General features: G+C 42.3%; 1 protein-coding gene across 5 annotated transcripts in view; it reads right to left on the reverse strand.

The window, feature by feature from the left end:
• Positions 1-21734, reverse strand: part of Nbas (NBAS subunit of NRZ tethering complex) — a 281500-nt gene that overhangs the window by 181955 nt on the left and 77811 nt on the right. For all 5 annotated transcript variants that reach the window (XM_052745880.1, XM_052745878.1, XM_052745879.1 and 2 more), the window contains exons 22-24: positions 8418-8501; positions 5055-5208; positions 383-568 (exon numbers count right to left, since the gene is read on the reverse strand). In XM_052745880.1, coding sequence (XP_052601840.1) covers positions 383-568; positions 5055-5208; positions 8418-8501 — 424 coding nt within the window. The remainder of the gene's footprint in view (positions 1-382; positions 569-5054; positions 5209-8417; positions 8502-21734) is intronic.

Below are 21734 nucleotides of genomic sequence, written 5' to 3' on the forward strand. Positions count from 1 at the left end.
CCTGTAGTTTTGGTGCCTCTTCTGGATCTCGCTCTGTAGACCAGGCTGGTCTCAAACTCACAGAGATCCGCCTGGTTCTGCCTCCCGAGTGCTGGGATTAAAGGCGTGCGCCACTACGCCCAGCATAAACCTACCACTCTTAAGACGGATCTTACATAACACAACCAACTCTCACTGACGGCTGCTAAGGAAAAGAAATTACTGAGAAAAGGGAAGCTATGGGAGATGGAAATGAGGGGATGCACGGACAGAGGCAGGAAGGAGGGTCAAGGAATCTGCCCACACGTGTGCCTTACTAGGCTCTCATATGTCCTATTTGGCTTGTGCCACACACAGCATAGCAGCTCAGGGATGCTCAGAAGAAGGGTCAGAGGGCACCTACATGCTCCATCAGCAATCGGAGCTTTTCAAAGTCTTTCTTCTGCTGCAGGTCTTTCAGAGTGAGGGTGAAGTCACAGCCGGCTTCATAAACCAGTGTTTCCAGAGTCACCAAGTCGTCACAGAGACCCAGCAAGCCAGGAATATGGCGCTCCACTCCAAGGCGTATGAGTGACAAGGAACAGTCAACCTAAAATTGAGAAGCGACAGTAGTGGAAGCCTCCAGTGTAGAAATGAGCACGTAACTAGTTCTACAAAATGTCATAGTCAGGGGCTGGAGAGATGGCTCAGAGGTTAAGAGCACTGACTGCTCTTCCAGAGGTCCTGAGTTCAATTCCCAGCACCCACATGGTGGCTCACTACCATCTGTAATGAGATCTGGCACCCTCTCCTGTATACATAATAAATAAATAAATCTTAAAAAAAGAAAAACTGCCTAGTGTTCCCTGAACATTTTAAAAAAAAAAATGTCATAGTCAGAATGTGTCTTACTACAAAAGGACTGGAGTTCTTTATCAAACATATCAGCATCAATATCAGCATCAAACTGTTTCAAATGTATCAATCAGCAAGATGTACTGATGATACAGATATGCAAGAAGGAGAGTCATCTTAATGCTCCCATTAGAATAACAAAAGCAGAGGGAAATGGGGCATAAAGAGCAGCAACAAAGGCAAATTAGCTGTGCTTGCACTACAGACTGTGCTGCAAAGTGAGGCCCTGCTCCGCAGGCTCTCCCGCTCCATGCCAAGCCATCTGCAGCCACCCGATAAATATTTACTTCTTAGCTAAAACAAAGAACAACATTTCCTTTACTTGTGCAGTAGACTGACATTTACCGTCGATTCCCTCATCAAAATGATAAACTTGCATCCTCCAGTTGATGGGAAATCATCAGTTGTAGCCTACACTGGCGTTCCTCTCCAGTTCCTCCTCTAAATACACAAAGGGCCTAGGAGGAGCTGACAGCAATCTCGGTGTCAGACATACAAGATGAGGTCTCGGCCATCAGAGACTGAGAATACAGTACCTGACACCTGACCACAAGTTTGCACTGAGGGAAACTTTCCCCAGGGAAAATAACAAACATTCATGCACCCCAGACAGGGCATGGACGGCAGAGCAGGGAAAGATTCTGCCGTCACACTTAGGGAACCAATGGATTTAACTGGGGACTCTTTCAGGAAAACGGGTAACTCAAAACAACCACACCCAAGAGTCTCCTCTTCCAGGAACCATTTCTTGTAACCTCAGGGACAAGCTGGGCCAGGGGAGCAATCTCTTCACATCCACAAGGAAATGTTAGTGGGCCCATCCTATGAGGGGCTCATGTAGGGAATCATAACTGCTCTTGTTTTCAGGTGGCACTGACCACGCGGTACCCAAAGGACAGAGTTCCACAGGAACATGTCATAAACGTTTACACTCTGAGAGGAACACTCAATATTGACTGAAGGGTGAATTAATGTGGACGATAAATCAAAAATGGACTGAAAGCAGAGTGAGTATTCAGGAGAACTGCAGCTGTTGGTGATGAGGAGTCCTGCTCACTCACTCACCGCCTAGTGCATTCACTTGTTCACACTGAGGAAATGTCTGTGGGTCCCTCCCGTGTGCTGGACAAAAAGACAATGGCAGTGTAACTGCAGACATACAAGGGGATGAACCCAACAGATCATTAGAAGACAGAATCTGGGTAGACCAGATGAAGAGCATGGGTAAGAAGGAGGGTTCTACACTGATGGCCTGGCTTCTCTTCTCAGTGAGAGGATGAGGATGCTGAGGACTCAAAGCCACTCAAGTGAAGTAAGTGAAGAAGCCTGTGTGCAGCCCACGCAGTATCTTGGTGCAAGACGCCCAAATGAAGGTCCAAACCAAAGAAACCAGAATCTACAGTGGAAGAAACGTCCGCAGCTAGAGTGCACACTTGGGGACATAAATCATGGAGCAGTACTTGAGAAGCAGATTTGAATGGGCCACATGTGCAGACAAGATTATGTTAACAGCAGTCCCCTGGGGAAGAGTGGTAAGGGGCAAGCAAGCAAGCAGGAGCCACGGGAGCCTAAAATGAATGGCTGTGACAAGGACAAGGGTAAACCCGAGCTAGGTCACAGACACCCAGGAGGAAGAGATGTCTGCAAAGAAAAGAAAATAGTACCAACAGAAACGATGTTAAGTGAGGATAACAGAGGGCTGCCGGCCTCGCTGACCACAACTTCAGACAGTGGCAAGAACAGCTGGACTGGAGAGATGAGGAGCAAGCACAGCTGGACTGCAGAGATGAGGAGCAAGCACAGCTGGACTGGAGAGATGAGGAGCAAGCACAGCTGGATTGCAGAGATGAGGAGCAAGCACAGCTGGACTGGAGAGATGAGGAGCAAGCACAGCTGGACTGGAGAGATGAGGAGCAAGCACAGCTGGACTGGAGAGATGAGGAGCAAGCACAGCTGGATGGCAGAGATGAGGAGGACTGCCTCCAAGAGCAGAGGGGCTAAATCCAGCTACGAGGGAAACAAGAACTACAGCAGGAACCTGGAAGAAGACAGCTCCACTTTACACTCTGCAAGCACACACTGAAGGAACTGGAGCTTTCTGTCCCACCGGCGAGTGAGGAGACGTGAGGAATGGCAGACCTAGTGAAGGAGAGGTTAAAGGTGTGCGCAGAAGGACCACCTACACACGGGGAGTGCAGGTGTAGAATCCAGAGCACACGGGAAGAGGAGGCTGGCTGTGAACTCAAGAAGAGAGAAGCCAGAAAAGGTCCCGATGGAAGGAAGCTCTCAGATTCCCAAAAGAAACACAATTACTTTCGGAGAGTGGCGAGGAAAATGACGGGTAAGAGGATGGAGAGGGAAAGAGAACACACCCATAGAAAGCACAAGAAAAACATCACAACAAGAAGGAGCACCCACAGCCCCAAAACGGCTGGAATGGCAGGCAGGTGAGGAGGAGAGAGGTAAGGAGTGAGTTACATGGAAAGACCGCACAAAGAAGTCAAAAGGAGCGTGTGTGAGGGGGTGAGCCACAAGCAAAACCAGGACTACCGATCCTCAATAGTGACTGTAGGTGAATGACTCACATCTGAAGTACGCTTCCGTCACCATGACAATTACAAACAATCTCAGAAGAATCTGAACACCTGATGCGTAACACACACAAACTGCACGAGGAACAGCTGGAAGACAGCACATCTGCTCTTCCCCAGTGTTTAAAGGTCCACAGGTTTAAAGTCAAGCTACCAAAACTTGAAAGGGAAGCAGACACCAGTGGAACGAGCAGGAATGGTCCTGGAGCCTTCTACGGGGAAAATTCACCACCATCAACTCTTCCTACACCAACAAACAAGTTTAGCTGAAGGCATTTATAGGCACTAAGGAAAAAGAAGTCCCACATCAATTAAACCTCTAAGACTTTATAAAATCCATGTCAGATATCACTTTGATTATATCACAAATGACATGAAATGTCAGTACCTCACATGAAGCAAAAAATAAAAGCCATTATGAGTGTTTTTAGATAACGAAACACATGACAGGACATAAGGCAACTACATATAAGGTACCCCAAGTCCCTCTGCTTATCCCCATCCCTGGTCTCCTCAGGGGACTTAACGTCTAGTTTTAGCAGGGCAGCTTGAGATCCATAGTAAAACTGGGTAGAAACTAGTTTCCACACAGCTGCTTAAACCCTTGCCCACAAAGGAGGGAGAACGTCTGCAGTGCTGATGACACCGTGCACTTCAGACCCAGGTCCAGAGGCCGCTGAGCTGGAACTCACCTACAAGCCGCCTCCCTGAGGACTGGCTTCCACAGCCACAGAGGGAGCCATGCAAGCTTCCAAAGGAGGGAAGCAACCAACAGTCCTACCCAGCTCCAACACCACAAACCCCGATGAGCAGCAGGGCACGGAAGCTGAGGGTAACCAAGCTCTCTAACTTGAATCAAGAGCTGCTCAACAAGAGGGAACTCGTACCCAGTACTGGAAACCTAGGCAGCTACTCTGTATTCATGAGGTCATAGATCGTGGAAGAGAATCTATATTGGCCACTTAACTAAACCAGCATAATCCCTAACAACAACCATTTGTCCTTAGACCCACAGCTAAGTGTGGTCCTCACTCTCATCAAGGACTTCTCTTTACAACAGATAGAGACCACTACAGAAAACCACAGCCAATCAAAACGCAGCATCGGGAAGTCAGGCATAAGCCTCAGGCAAACAGAGGGCACACCGGAACAGAGTTCCCGAAAGGCACAATCACAATCACCTGTGGTCATCACTGTAATTGGGGACCAACCAAACATTTCTTTCTAAGCTGATGCAATCTGTTGGATTAATGTGGTAATGCGTCTATTAAAAAACAGAGAAAATCAGGAACAGTATGCACCCTCATTTGCAGTTCCCATTTTAAAGGACAATTCTGAAAAGCTTTTCTTGCATGCATTTGCTTTCTAAGAATCCGAAAGTTACTAAGACTCCCGGGCAAAGAGCACATGAACCAAAGCACTAAGGACTAGTCCTTTCTCCCCTGTGAATACACTTGAGACTTCTGGCCTGGCTGGTCATGTGCACTATGTGGATTGAATCCTAAGAACCCGGCACCACCACCGCCACCACCACCACCACCACCACCATCACCATCACCATCACCGAGCAGCAGAGCTCTCTCCCCTCACCTGCCCAGCATGGTGCTCTATCTCCTCCGCTCTGCTCCGGTACCAGTCCATCGCCTTCTCCACCGTGAGCTGGGGCATCCTGTATTGCAGTAGCTCAGGCTGCTCAGCATAGAGGAACTCACTGTCATCCTGGGGGCTAGGCTCCACCACCATTCTGCAAAGCACAGCAGGAACAGTTACAACCGTCTGCAATGCTGCAGAAAATGACTGACGGGGACGAGAAGAGAGCAGGTCACAGAGGTGGGGGTGTCTGTGGGAAGGGGCATCTTCTCACGTGTATGTGCACACTTACAGGTTAATGGGAAATTTAACATTTTCCAACTGGTTTTCTGGATTTCAAAACTCAGAATGGAAAATAAACCGAAACAGCTATGCCACAAGTCAACCAGATAGGTATTAACAAAAACCGAAAAGCTTTACACAACGCACCCAACTGGGTGCTTCTGCCAGCCGCCCAAATAAAAGCACCTATGCAGGCCGAGCAGTCATGGGGGTAGAAATTATCCCCAAGGGATTCCAGTTGGAGATAGAATTCAGAAATCTCGTTTTCAGTTTTCATGGAAATAAGAAATGCATGTCATCTGTGTTGATAATGCACTTTCCCAGGTCCCAGCAACACAGCAGTGCACTGCTCCTGCACAGCAAGCCCCTCGTGACAGCATTCCCTGTCCAGTGTGAGGATCAGATATCTTCAAGGAACCCACACAAGGATCACAAACTACAAGAACTGTTTACAAGGGGAACCATGGGTGACTGCCTTCTAGGGTAAAGATTAAAAAGGGACTGAAAATTAACTTAAGCTTCTCAGGTGAACTTCTGGGTCATTCAAGTGACTTGCTATGACATGCAGGTGGCTGGGGCTCAAAACCAAATCCAAAGAACAAGTCCATCGGCAAAGTCTGTAAGCCCTGCGCACATCACTGTAAACTGCGCTAAGACTCCTTTTATTCACTAGAGTCACGGGGATGATATTATGCAAAATGCTGTAAAACTTAGACGTGCAGCACAGAGCAGGCTCTTAATTTTATTTATAACCGCTATTTTTGTTGCTGCTGGTGAGATTGTTAACAGCACCCTAATACTGAGGCAGTTTATCCACACACCTGAGACTAGTCACTGTGTGGGTAACTCGTGCTGCAAGAGAGCTCCATGTGCAGCAGAGTCCTGTCCTCGCGCCCTCTCCTGGTGTGACTGACACTCTTACCAGAGATCCCTGCCCCACACAATGCCACACCGGCCACCCTGCAATCTGTTAACTTCACCTCATCTCAGCAAGAACAGCTCCCGGTTCACCCCCTCACATCCTTGGATGATCCTGCATTCTCCAGGAAGCCACTTGCCTTTCATTCTCATCATCTTTTCTGGATGCTCCTTTCACAGTTGTCCTTACCAAAGCATCCTGCTCTAGAATCATAAACACAGGCACTCCCGGCTCTCTACTCTTCTCAGTGAGCAATCTCTCTCTCTCTCTCTCTCTCTCTCTCTCTCTCTCTCTCTCTCTCTCTCTCTCTCTCTCACTCACTCACTCAACTGCCCTTCAACACCATCACATCCACATTCCAGGTCATTTGGACTTTCATTTCCATTCAGGAAATGAGGTCATTCTCTTTAAATGAACATATTCTTGATATTCTAGAATCTTGGGGTGAAATACTTTAAAGAACATTTCAATCTGAAAACTCAAAGCCTTCAAATTCTAATTACCGGCTTGAATTATTCTTAAATTTTTCTCCTCTATCATCTATGTCATCTTTTTAGTCCCTGTAACTTGAACAGCAGACTTGTTTTATTACATATGTGATATTCTATTCTAGCTCTGCATGTTTATTCTAATTCCTGAGGAAATGCCTCGATTCTCCCTGAGTCTACTGCGGACTCCTATCTAATGTCTGTAAACTACCCTCTTTTGAACGCCCTGAGTGAGCTCTCTCAGTCTCCGTTCCTCTTTTATACAGTCCTAGGGTATTTCAACACAGGTTGTTTGAAGATTGTTATGTGCTCCAGTGCACTCTGGCCCCTCACCACCCCTTAGTCTGCCCTGTCAGTCCCTCTGTACAAGCCCTTCCCCACATCCACGCCTTTCTACGTTGTCTGTGGCCCTCCAAGTTAACAGCAACCATCTGCATGGCCATGGGGGGGGATTATCCATTGGAGCACGGTGGCTATGGTTTTTTTATTCCTTTACTTATACTATTTTAATTGTACAAACTATAGCAGCTTATCTGCTGGATGGTATTAATTGTGAATTTGGAGATTTCCTTCTGTCTGCACAATGTCTCCTTTCCCTGTTGCTCCATTACTGTGTACTTTCCTCCTCTCTGTTCCAGAAAGCTCCATGGGTGTGAAAGGACCTACTCATTTGTCAGCTCCACTGTGTCCGGGTGGTACCCAGACCTTGGAGGACCACACCTCAGGAGCGAAAGGCTTCTTTCCTGGGGCTATTTCATGTCTCCAGAAAAGAATTCGACACACTTCGACGTGAGGCACACTCCATCTCTGGGGACATGAAGGGGGTGAGGAGGTGTCAGTTCTCTAAAAGCCTGAACCTTCAACGCTCCACTTCAGCATCCCTTCCCCAGACGCTCCATCCGCATCCAGGGGCGTGGAGGACTGGCAACTCTACTAGCACTCTGCAGGCCGGAAGGATACAGCTCTTGTCTCCCGGAGGGAAAGTAGAGTCCTTTCCCGTTTCTGATGAGTGGTGCATACAGGGATTCGAGTGTGCCTCCTATTGACCGTCCTCTCCACACCTCACTATACACACGCCTCCTGTTAGCACCCACCATCTCCATATTCTGAGACTGTACTTAGAAAAATGAGAACTAAGCCAGGCAGTGGTGGCGCACGCCTTTAATCCCAACACTGGGGAGGCAGAGCCAGGCAGATCTCTGGGAGTTTGAGGCCAGCCTGGTTTACAAAGCGAGATCCAGGACAGGCACCAAAACTACACAGAGAGACCCTGTCTCAAAAAAGCAAAAAAAAAAAAAAAAAAAAAGAGAGAGAGAGAGAGAGAGAGAGAGAGAGAGAACTAAAATTTAACCAAGAATAAAACTGCATATACATCATGACTAAACTATGAAAATGTATCTACTTATTTGGTAGATTGAAAGCCAATATGTTAAAGTGAAGAGCTGTAATAAAGACCATTGCTTAAACAGTTCCCTTTTAACATTTGGTATTTCCTCATTAAAATTTTTTTTACTATATCCCAACTCATTAGTGTTTTTTAAAAGCTCCTCTAAAATAATCCAAGTTAGGAAACACCACCAAGTAGGACTCCATGGTTCACCAAAATTTTTCATAGGGCCACCTATTAACCCATGCCACAAAGAACAAAGATGCCTTGTGCTAGTTCATACTGGCCTGCATTCCAATTCCTCACACCAATCTTCAGCTCGGTGTTTATGCTCAGCCCAAGGAATGATCTTCAAGAAGTCACCATTCCAACTAAAGTTTAAAAAAAAAACAGCTTTTAAAATACATACTAGCTAGCTTCATAAAGCATATGACAAGAAATACACAGACGGTATAGTCATGAGGATTCCTGTTCACACTATTCTAAATGGTGCATGACAGAGAGTCTACAATATATAAGTAAAAAAATAACAGCACACTGCTCTTTTATTTCATTCTTTAACTATTTAAAAGGAAAATCTCCAATGAAAAATACAGTGATGAATTAAAGGATGACATGAGTATGTGTTCACTCACATGTCTAAAGAATAATCAAGATCCTGCCCTGTGTGTTTCATTTCAACCCAAAGTCTTCTGCACACACACCAGCAATCTTCCCCATGCTATTTCACTGAGATTACGGTAACTACAGACATGGTCTGTCTGTGTCATCCTAGACAGCAGCTCACAAGCTCCATGGGTGCATAATAACCACTGGAAATAAGTTTTAATTTTATTTATTATTATTAACTTCAGTTTAAATAGCCACCGACGACAAGATGCTGTCACCAGTCCCCGGAACCCATGTAAAGCTGGAAGGAGAGAACCCACTTCAAACAATTGTCCTCTCATCTCCATACACATGTGCGCGCATACACACAATAACACCATATTTTTAAAGGAATCAGTTTAAAGGAAAATGGAGGTGAACACATGTTAATATAGAGATCAATTTGTTCCAAATCACCAGTCACAGAAAACAGAAACAGTGATGGGCTTTGAACATTATCTGCAGAGTCCCCTTTAGCTCTAACAGCCACAGATCCACCCATGTAAAGACAGAAACATGCTCAATTAAGAATAAAGACAAAACTTTAAGAAGAAAAGAAAAAACTTGAATTGCCCTGCATATGCAGTTCAGCAAAATACTTTTTCTCATGTTTCGGAGCATCAGCTGTAGCTTTTCCTAAATGTATCACTCCCCTAGAAAAAGGATAAATGATATGCTCCTACATTGTGAAACAAGCTCTACACAAGAAACGCTCCATAAACACTGGGAAGTTACATTGGTAAAGAGACTGGTCTTCACGTGAAATGGAACAGGAAAGCACCGGAGGGTTCTGCAGTGGAGGCAGAGCTGAGGAGGGTGGGGAAGGAGCAGCAGTGGCTCATCAATCAACAGCATCCTGCCACTAGACATTGCTGGAACAAATGAGTCTGAGCAAGGTCCCCCAATATTAAGTAAGTCGATGAGATGCTCTACTACAAGTACAGCTTTTCAGCCTACACATAATAGACTAGACTACCAAACCAAATGCCAAAGACACAATGTGAACATATTTATGCTCAGATTTTTAAATAATGGAATCATTCAGATGCTGATACGGGGCAAAGCCATAGTATTATTCATTTGTCACCAAATAGACGATTTTATTCCCTTTGCTGTCAGAAATATCTTATTGCAAACTGCTGGAATGAAAAGTGAGAAAGACAGCATTTCGGGTGGAGATGATGATGATGCCCACTCTGCTAACTGAACAACAAATTAGCCCAATGAATCGAGAAGGAGAAAAAGTGCATCTGGGCAGCTATTATAACTTTTCAAATCAAAGCAGACACGGCTCCTTAAGCTACACAAAATGTTTTCAAAAAGAATTCCAGAAAAACATATTACAAGCTGATATTTGTATTTTCTACAGAGGATGTACAGAACCCCAAAGTCCTTACTACAACAATTAGTAAGGACAGGGCCCTGGGCCAGGCAAGCTGAATGTGCAATGTACTCTAGAAAATTGGAAAACACTTTTATGGATCTTTATTGAATGAAATGAGTAAGAAACCCATTAAAACAGTAAAAATAATTCTGCTCAGAGGCCTACAGTGAAAGGTAGACCTAGAGAGTCTGTTAGGAATGACGTGTTTTACTTTATTAGCAGAGTACAGCTAGCTCCCTCCTCATCATGTAAGAAATGACCAGCAACACTCTTCAGGATTTACTGAGCTCTGACTATGGCCCACACAGTACACAATGCCTTTAAAGTGCAATACCTCCACTCAGTCCTGCAATCTAAAAATGGCCAGCTAGATTATTTTCTTCACCTTCCAGTGGTACTAGTCTTAGGAAATGAACTTCTACCAAACATGGCTCACTTTCAGATCTGATCACCAATGCTTACACAATAAAAAACAAAAGCCAAGTATAGGGGTATATCAAAACTAACACTGAACACACAGTACATTCTAGGTCATCTCAGGCTACATAGTGAGACTCTGACTCAAAGAGCGGGAACATGCCAGAGAAAATAAGCAAAATTTCTTTTTGTTGCTTTGTTTTCTTGCAGCTGTTACTACAAATTATTTTATAATCCCTTTTAGAAGATCATAGGACTGGCTGAAAGAGAATAGTAAGTTCTTAATTTTATCTCAAATGGTAACAACGAAGAGAAAGAAGGAAGGGTCTCTTTCCAAACTAGAATTAAGACTCCTTCATGGCAGGCTTCAAGATTAATCTCACTTGTCAACTTGAGGTCTGGAATAACAGAAGACAGGCTTCTCGGGATGTTGGGGGGATTATCTTTACCTGGTTAACTGTGGTGGGTCTTCCCACTCACTGCAGGGATGGGGTACTATGGCATCATTCCCTGGGATGGGGTACTGTGGCATCATTCCCTGGGATGGGGTACTGTGGCATCATTCCCTGGGATGGGGTACTGGATCTTAGGAAAACGAGGAAATAAACTGAGCACAAGCACTCATTAATAACATTCTGACTGTGGAATCACCAAGAGCAGCTGCTTCAAACTCTGGCCACCCTGACTTCTCAGCCATGATGGGTTGCACTAAGAATCCAGAGCCACGAAACCATTTCTCCCTTAGGTCGTTTTTATCCGAGTATTTTATCACGGCAACTCAAACAGTAACTAACACAGCAAGGTTTTTACTTATTTTGTCTACTGCTATATCCTTAGCAACTAAAATAGTGTCTGACATTTACCAGACTCTTAAAAAATACGTGTTTACTGAGTTAAATAATTAACAGAACAAAAAATTTAAAAAGTGTCCTCATAAAAAGTGAGAACTATAATATGGCAACAGAAGCAAATACTCTATTCATAGTAGCAGAGTTATGCCTATACAGTACAGGCTTATACAGACCAGACTGAGATGAGGAACAACTTCCTAACCCCATTAGATGGAGGCAAAGCTACATGCCTGGTTAGGATGCTTGGGAACTCAACTGTTGAGAGCATCTGTTTGTATCTGACTGGAAAGACAGGTGGGCATTTCACTGTATGTCATATGGGGAGGGGAGGAGAAGAACAGAGTCATCTCTGAAACTCACGGCCACAGTTCAGATATAAAATGCCCCATAGGCTCATGTCTCAGTACGTCTGGTCCCCAGGTGATGACAACTGTTTGAGGAAAATGTGGAACCCTTTAGGAGGTAGGGCCTGTCTTCTTCTCTCTGGGTCTCTGTCCCCCACTCCTCCCCTTCTTCCTGAATGCTACCATGAAAAGACCAGCTACTGCACATTCATCCCTTCCCACCATAATGGACTATATCCCTCCACAAGCCAGGATAAATCTCCCTCTGTACATTGCATCTAGTCAATGTTCTGTCACATCAGTGAGCGGAGCAACACGCCAGCCATTCTTCACAATTCAAAACAACTTACTCATTCACAAGATAAACAGAATGACAGAATGTTCAAGGAAATTTAGAGAAAACCTTTTCATTAACTGTGTTTACCAGTAAAATGCTAATCATGTAAGTCAACCACCAATGTGAAATTACAGTTCACAAAACACTAGAAATCCTACTGCTACAACCCACAACTGTAGAATCTCAGCTACTCATGAAGCCTTTAAGCCAAGTTCTGGGAGCAAAAGCTGCATGTATATATACCTTTTTGTTCATCTTACTCTTCCTTTTTCACATGCCACTTGAATTCAGAAATTTAAATACATCATCCCCACTTTAAAAAAAAATAACCTAGTAAACTGAAACGTTCTCTTTACAAAGCAATGGCTGCTTTTGTTTGACTTTAGGATTCTTTGTATTAGAGCCCTGTTCACATGTTTTTCTGAGTAATTAACTATGCTGGTTTCATTTGAAGGTAGCATTTATCTGTCAGCAGGAAAGGAATGAACATAATAAGTTCTATTATAGTCAACAATCCTCTCACCAAACACTTCTTCCACTAAATATAAATGTTTTATTTCAAGCAAACTGTATAAAGAACAGACTTCCAAAAGTTCTTTTGTCCATGCCGTGTTCTATGCCTTGGAAACAAAGGCTGGGTAGACACTATATTGCTACTAACTGCTACCTTGTATGCATTGGTTTTAAGAAGTAGACTGTATTTATTTTGATTACTTAATAGAGAAGAGAATGTTCTGGCAAATAAAGCCTCCAAAATAAGGAAAAATTGGGCCTACATATATATACATATACATACATATGTATATATGTATATGTATATATATACATATATATACATATAACTACACTGGGTTATCATCACTAAACAAGTCGAGATGATCACATACTCAGTGGGAACCCATCACAAAGCCAGTTCCCACTCAGGACCAACACAGAAAAGGGCCTGCCCAAAGGCATCATTCTGACTTTAGACTTGCAGAAGATTAAATTAGTATATAACGTTCTTACATGGCTCCCAGCACACAGTAAATGTTCAGCACTAACTAACCATTATAGTATTTCTAACATCAGCATGAAGGTTGTTTCTAAGTAGTAAATACAAGAAAAATATGATTTTAGCTAACATTGCAAGATGTACTGTATGGTAAGCTATAACATCATACTAACAATTTCCAAAAAGATTGGTCTTCATACTGAATGCTTACTACCAAGTATAAAAATGAGAAAGAAATTATTTGAATATCTCAAAGTAGTACTAGTTTGAAAAAATCATTACAGTTTAAGGAAAAGACATGAAGTCCAATTGCATTTCCACTATAGAACTTGCCAGAAAAGTCAGTTGTGTAATCAAGAATGTTCTCTCTGAGATGAATAATGTCAACAACCAATGAGTAGAGACATTACCAGAATAAAATTGGTGTCTTCCACCATTACTACCTCTACAATAATGAAAGGTTGGCTCTGATTTCGAGAGAGACAATGAAGGTCCTGAGACCAAAATAGGATAGCTTGGTTTGCCATAAGGGAAGTCACAAAGAAAGAAGGCACCCACAAACCTGGGTGCAATGTTCTAACTTTGTCAAAAATAAACCTAACTGGCAAACACTCAAGAGTCTCAGACATAAAACATTCACGGAGTCAGCCTTATAATAAGCAGTTAGCGTGACAGAAATAAGAAAGATAGAAACACATGCTTTATTCACTGTGTAACACTCATATTTGCAATGCCGCATTTTGTTCGTCAGACTTGCTGATATTATGACAAATATCCAAGAAAACAAGGCTGCTTTGGGTCTGTGGTTTCAAAGGTCTCACACTGACTCCAACATTTTGGGCCTGAGATGAGGCAGCACCTCAGAAGGGGAGGACAGGGCGGTCCCAAAAATGCTCAGCTCCATGCGATACAATCATCCTCAGAAAGCACTCATACACATCTAGCTGGGTTTTACTAGCCCCCTGGAGTGTCTCAGTCCAATCAAGCTAACATCATTACATGTCACATGCATCAGAAGGAAATAGGAGACCAAATCAAAATCTCTCAAGTACAGCTTTCATGTATAGGAGCCAACTGCATTTAAGGCTGTCCATATGTCATTTGGGGAGGGAGAAAACCTATTAAATTTGATGGTGCTAGAGAGCTATAATGCAAGGACTGATGAGGACTATTCTCATCAAAAAGCCCTGCTACCAAATAAGAAGGAATCAAAGGGAGAAAACCCAGTGACTCCTGCTCCCTAACCTTTATGGCCTAGGTTAATACAAAACCATTGGAGAAGACACTAATGGAGTCCTTACTCCACATTACCTAACGCCAACCAGACCCTGACCAATCTAACTTGGTCTATTAACTACACCAGGGCAGAGATACAAACAGATGACACCTGAATTATCAATTACACAGCTGAAACATTCCGAAGGGCTCAGGAAGTGTACAGATAGACATTACTAACCGGGACCCTATATGAGTTTATAGTGCTCATAGATTTGAAATAGAAACGAAGGAGGATAATGTTTTTATATCCTACTCATTCATATAACCAAAACCAGCACAAATAACATAATGCCTAAGCAAAACCACAAACCACAGGAAGATCAATATCTTTATTGTCACCTTCAAAATCTCTGCATATTCCTGCCTGGAGATCTATGCTGAGTGCCTCCGAAAGCAGCAGATACACTAGAAATCGAACAATACAGAGACCCACAGGGCTGTGCTCAACAGGCATTTCATACACTATCTACAAAGCTCACTCTGTACAGCGTGACTATGTCTATATAGTACTTAATGAGTGAGAATAAAGTCCCAAATAATCAACTGTTATATATCCTAAATGTGTGTGCACATGTATACATATACATGTATGTATGTATGTATGTATGTGAAACATATATACGTGTGTATGTATTCAGCAGTCCTTATAGACAAAAATATTGTCTTTCCTGCTTCATAGCAGAGACACAAAAATACAAAGCGATGTGTTAAAGATCAGGTAGCTATTAAGAGGTTTTGAACCTAGATTGTCTAGTTCCAGAATGTATGTTCTTAGCCATCCCAAGACCTAACCTATAAGCATTCTGCCTTTCACAGCTCAACTCCGACCTTATTTACATCACTTAATTTTTGTTGTATAGCCTCACCATTTATCACCGGATTACCCTTACTTAATCTTCTGACAGTATAGGTGGCCTAGTCCTTACGTTTTCCTGGAGTTCTTACTATTATCTCCTTAGTTTCCTAGAATATATTTTGTCCCTTCACTAAATGTAAATATTTCTGGTAAATAACTCTACATGAATCATGGTCCTAACACTACGGTATACATAATAACAACATATGATGATAACGAAATAAATTTATGTAGGTGCACTGTTTCATTTAGTTCTCAATAGAACATCCCATGAGCTATATGTCACAATTATAAATGTACAGATATGTAATTCATGAGTTCAAAAATAATCACTGAAAAATAAATGTCAGGAAACAATGTGTAGGAACAGATCCACTGATAATCTCCAATCTGGGGCATGTCAAATCAAAGTGCTCAAAAAAAATCTTAAGAACTAGAAATATAAATTAAATCAAGGTTTACAAATTTACTAAACAATAAATTTTAAAATGTCAGTTACAGAGGAAGACTAAACACCAAGATCACTGGATTGTAAATAACTAGTGTTTATCTCAGATAGCTATTTTATTTGGATAAACAGCTTTCAAACCAGGATGCTCTGAACTACAAACAGTTCGTGATTTAATCAAGTCAGCATCTTACTCAAGATGCCTATTGTTACTCCAACATTTGAAGAATCCTCCAATGACAAAAGAAGTGGGAAGAAAAGGAGAGGGAGGGAGGAGGGAAGGAGGGAAGAAGGGAGGGAGGGAGGGAAGAAAGGAGGAGGGAGGGGGGAAATACCATGTTCTAGGATAAAGACAGGGAAAGTTAAGGGGACACTGGAAGAGAGAGGAGGCTGACAACCCAGAGTCTAGGTGAAATTTCTTGGAGCTGAGAGTTGAGAATTTTGACACAACATTTTCGAAGACGCCCTATGTAGAAACAATATTCCTTTTACAAACATGTCCAGCTGCCTATGTGTATGTGTCCTACGGCTTCACACTCGCTCCCTTGTCAGCTCGGAACCTGCACCTGCCTGAGAATCTCACAAGATGAAAAACAGTTCACCATCGAAACAAGTCTTAACTCCCTTGAGATCTACTACAGAAAGGACTCACTTGGCTCTTGTGATTACTGGCTTCGTCTTTTCAGTCTGTATTTCTTCCCACTGCATTCCAGGTACTAACCTAGGGTTTCTATTACATAAAAATTAATTCCTGGGGCTGACAAGATGGGCAACGTACTTGCTGAGCATGCATGAGAACCTGAGGTCCTCAGCACCCATGTGAAAAGCTGGACTTGACAGTTCCTATCATGTAACCATACCACTAGGGAGAGGGGGTAGAGACAGGCAGACCCTGGAAATGCACGGCCAGCCAGTGTCGCTAAAACAGCAAGCTCCAAGTTCACTGACAGAGCAGATCTCAAAAAACTAACGTGAAGAAGAGGAGAGGACACCTCAGATTCATCTTTTGACCTGCTCAAGGGTGAGCTACGCACGTGCACATTTCAATATAAATAAATAAGCACGTTAGTGATGTAATTTTAAGGATAAATTAAGGATAGTAACCAGTAATCCAGTACACATGCATGACACTCAATTCTCAGCAACACCCAAAAATAAAAAATAAAAATCACCAAAATATATAAGGCAACTCTTAAGTTACTAAAGTGCAACTTGCTGTTTTGAAAAGCCCATACCCACTTCACTCATGTGCTTTCACTACATACCCCCACCTCTCCCTAAATGACCACATCTGCGTCAAAATCATTTCCAGAAAACACCAACGGCTTCTGTGTGACCTCCTCAGCCCCCCTGTGACCTCCTCAGCCTCCCTGTGACCTCCTCAGCCTCCCTGTGACCCCCTAGCCTCACTGTGACCTCCTCAGCCTCACTGTGACCTCCTCAGCCTCCTCATGACCTCCTCAGCCTCCCTGTGACCTCCTCAGCCTCCCTGTGACGTCCTCAGCCTCCCTGTGACCCCCTAGCCTCACCATGACCTCCTCAGCCTCATCATGACCTCCTCAGTCTCATCATGACCTCCTCAGTCTCATCATGACCTCCTCAGTCTCACTGTGACCTCCTCAGCCTCCCTGTGACCTCCTCAGCCTCACTGTGAACACCATCAGCATCCCCTGAACACCACAGAAGTGCTTGGAACTGGGGTTTCCAAAAGTAGCCCAGCAAAACAGGATCAGCCCCAAGAACCAGTCTAAACTCGGACCTAGAAAGCTCTGCATTTTCCGCGCAGCACACACACCACCATCTCCCCACATCAGCACCAGGTCATGAGAACAGTGAATACACACCATGGGCTTTTTCCAGTTTTTTGTGCAGAGCATCCACAATTTTAACATTAAATAAAATGGGTACACACTGAATCAAAACATCTTAATGCATGTTTTATTACTAAATATGACTGATTCCTGATAGCATTTTTCTTATTGCAAATACAATGTTTAAACAGACTTGGCTACATCAAAAATTGGAGGAAGTGTCTCCCTGGGTTATTTATATGTTAATTAAATATAGCAGGAGAAAGACAAAGTGCTGCTACTGACAAGTATTTACATATTAATGAAATTTTGACTAGCAAAGACATTGTGTGATCAGAGAGAATTACAGGAACTCCTTCCCTGAGGCTATTCAGCCACTGAGAATAAGTTATACTCTGTTTAGGGATCATAGGTTCTAAAACCATCAGTAAGGTCGTGTAAGTTTAAAAGAAAATGAATGACGAGAAAAAAACTTTTATGTCCATTAAAAGTCCAATTTTGTTGCAATCAATAACACTCGGTCTATTAATTCCATCTATTTAGGGTAAGACACCGGCTTGAAAACAAACAAGGTGTGTGTGGGGTACCATCTCATACAACTTTAGTTTCAAATAAAAACAGAAGCTTCACACTAAGTCACATTAAGATTATTTGGCCCCAGCACTCGGGAGGCAGAGCCAGGTGGATCTCTGTGAGTTCGAGGCCAGCCTGGACTACCAAGTGAGTTCCAGGAAAGGCGCAAAGCTACACAGAGAAACCCTGTCTTGAAAAACCAAAAAAAAAAAAAAAAGATTATTTGGCAATAGTTACATCCACTGTAGAACAGTAATGCAATTAACATTAATTGTCAATTCCAATTTCAAAGCCTGGTTCATAACTGCCCCCGAAATGTTTGATGATAATTCCTTTTCTGCTTACTTCAGGAATATACCATGAAAACTGTATGTGCAAAATGAGAATATAAACTGTAAGCAGATCTTCTAACTTCAATCTTGAAATGTTTGAATAAGAGAAAATAGATTAGTCATTACACCCTAATTTTTTAAGGAACCACCAGGGTCCCAGACAGCTAACATCAGCAATACTGACATAATGCCAATGCTGTAATTTTTAGTTTGAAAACTTAGTTTCTATCTTCTTAATCAGAGAAATCACCCTAAACCCATTTTCCCTTAAAATAACAGGGAGACAAGGATGAATCCAACCTATGTCTCAAGTATCCACCATAACAAGACATGTACAAGCCTACTATGCCTCCAGACAGACATGCAGTTAGACTAGGGACCAGCTCTCCCTAAGACAACCCCGAGTTCCTGGATTCACAAACGGCCAGCACAGTCCATTTAAGAGTGCTCCTCTCTGGTGACAGTGGCCCAGAGGCCTCTACTTAGGACCAACCCAGTCACAGTCACTTTACTGTCTGCTCACAACAACTCAGGGACAATCTATGCAAGTGGGAACTGAATCAGTAGATAACTGATCAACTTTTCATTTTATATATTTCATCATAACAATGAAAATATAGTGACGATAGAACACACAACAAAACTACTTTTGAAAACTTCAAGACAGAAACTTTACTATTGAAAACACTAGGCTACATATAAAAGATAAGTAAACTAAGATCTCATACTTCTTTGTTGGAAAGAATTACATTGTTTTCCCTCATCATAACCCAGGCTAGCTTCAAACTCACGGCATGCATTTCCCATTCCTCGAGCTGCCAAGAGCCGAGATTACAGACGTGAGCCAATATGCCTGGCTGCTGACGCATTTTCAGCCAAGGAGTTAATCAAGGACTTGTGAATAACTAATATAATACTGTTGAGAACATGAACAGCCTCAGATTAAATATTCTTCCAACTATCCTTTTTCTACTCAGACTTTCCAGAATTACACACTGGCCTTTCAAGGCTTAGATCCAAACACTGCCTTCTCCGAGAAGGTTTTTCCTGATCCTGCTTTACAATGGAATGCAGTCTCTCCTATCGGTAAACCTATCTGTATTCCTCCTATGAACCAATCGTTTGCATTTTTATTAACTGTAGCATCTACATATGTATGTATTTGGGCACACACCTGCCATGGCTCAAGTGTAAGGGTCAAAGGACAACACACAGAAGTCAGTTCTCTCATTCCACCATGTTGGGCATCCTTTACCCACTGAGACATTTGGTCCACTCCATCCTCTCATCTTAAATAGTTTGTCAGATTCTTATATCTGAACCTACCTCTGTCTTCCCTATTAGATTACAATTTATGTGGAGAAAGAGAACATATTGCATTCATATTTATATGTACCTATTCAAGCTAATACCTATATAATGAAAAACAAACACTAGCTATCAGATTCTTATATCTGAACCTACCTCTGTCTTCCCTACTAGATTATAATTTATGTGGAGAAAGAGAACATACTGCATTCATATTTATATCTACCTACCCAAGCTAATACCTATATAATGAAACACAAACACTAGCTAAAATTTCTACTGAAATAACACAAAATCTTCTGTCTTATTCTTTAAGCTGTCTTTTCAAAGAAAATGAAATAATTTTAAAATATCTTAATTTTTTTTGTTGTTTTTTGGGGTTTTTTTGTTTTGTTTTGTTTTTCGAGACAGGGTTTCTCTGTGTAGCTTTGGCGCCTTTCCTGGAACTCACTCTGTAGCCCAGGCTGGCCTCGAACTCACAGAGATCCGCTTGGCTCTGCCTCCCAAGTGCTGGGATTAAAGGCATGCGCCACCACCGCCCGGCTCTTCTTAACTTTTAAATCAGTCTCACATATACTCATTTCAATGAAAAAAGATTAAGATTTAAAAAAAAAAAAGAAAGAAAAAATATCTGCTTTACAAGATACCATTAATACATTCTTTATAGCAAACAACCTTCCAGAGTATTTATAAAACTATAAAATTACATCCACAGAAACTAACTGTGGAAGGATCTACTGGTGATTTTCAAGGAAGATAAAACAATAGCACGATACCTTCTGAAATGAAAACTGACCAGTTAACACTGACGTAATAGAAAATGTTCCACCTGTCGCATTTCAGAGAACTGCAGGTTACTATAGTGATGTCAGTTGTGTGAATAGTTTGGCATCAGGCATGGTGGTACACACCTAATCCCAGTACTCAGAAGGCTAAGGCAGGAGGAACACTGTTGAGTCTGAGGCTAGCCTAATCCTCATAGTGAGTTCATGGCCAACCCAGTCTATATGGCAACTTTGACTCAACTCTCCCCACCAAAAATTATATTAATGATTTAAAATATAAAGTAAATCAATTTGACAAAATCAAATTTGTTCTGAAATTGCTTATTTAGTCATCTTTACACTTAGCCTTGACAATACGACATACAAAACATTAGGGAACTAAACAAAAATAGTAATCAGAAATGTGGGACTTGATCATTAACTATCACAAAACCAGGAAAGACAATGGGAATGTCTGCAATGCAGTGACCATTCGCAGTCCTTCTGCATGGGACAGGACACTTTTCAGAGTCAAACCTTCAACTGCCAAGTGACCTCACTAAATTTCCATGGTTAAAGACACACACACTGCAAAGATGTCACAGTCACAGTTTCCTGAACTGTAAGAAGCAAGTGCTGCAGACATCCTATCCCACTAATAAAATCTCAACACTTACACTATAAACACTTCGCAATGATAGCACAAATATGCAGTCTTTTCTTCTGATCATCCAGGAATATATGTTTTTATGAACTAGTAACTCTGTCAATGAATTTCAGAGCTGACAGATACTTAAGTACAGAGCTCACTTCCGTGTGCTAAAGGTACATGAAGGGGAATCGAGAGGTGAGTGACTTAGTGGGTAGGAGAACTTGCTGCTCTTACAGCACACCTGTGCTCAGTTCCCAGGACCCACCTGGCAGTTCACAACCATCTCTAACTCCAATTCCAGGGCTACAATGCCTTCTTCTGGCTTCCACGGGTACAAGGCATGCAAGTGGTACATGTACATACATGCTGGCAAAACACTTGCACACATAAAAAAAGTTAAAAATAAATTTTTTTTTAATTCAAGTAAATGAAGTCTAAATGCAATGTAGTAACCTGAGACAGGCTCTTCAACTAGAAAAGGGATATTAGGAAAACACTAAATAAATAAATCTGTAGCTACTTCATTGTATAGTGAGTTGGCTATAATGGTTTCAAACATAAATATATCCCAATAAACGGATGCACGAGCAAACAACTTACAGATGGC

Source organism: Peromyscus californicus, unplaced genomic scaffold (genome assembly GCF_007827085.1).
Source record: "Peromyscus californicus insignis strain IS unplaced genomic scaffold, ASM782708v3 Scaffold_1__1_contigs__length_55948999, whole genome shotgun sequence".
NCBI classification, from domain to species: Eukaryota; Metazoa; Chordata; class Mammalia; order Rodentia; family Cricetidae; genus Peromyscus; species Peromyscus californicus.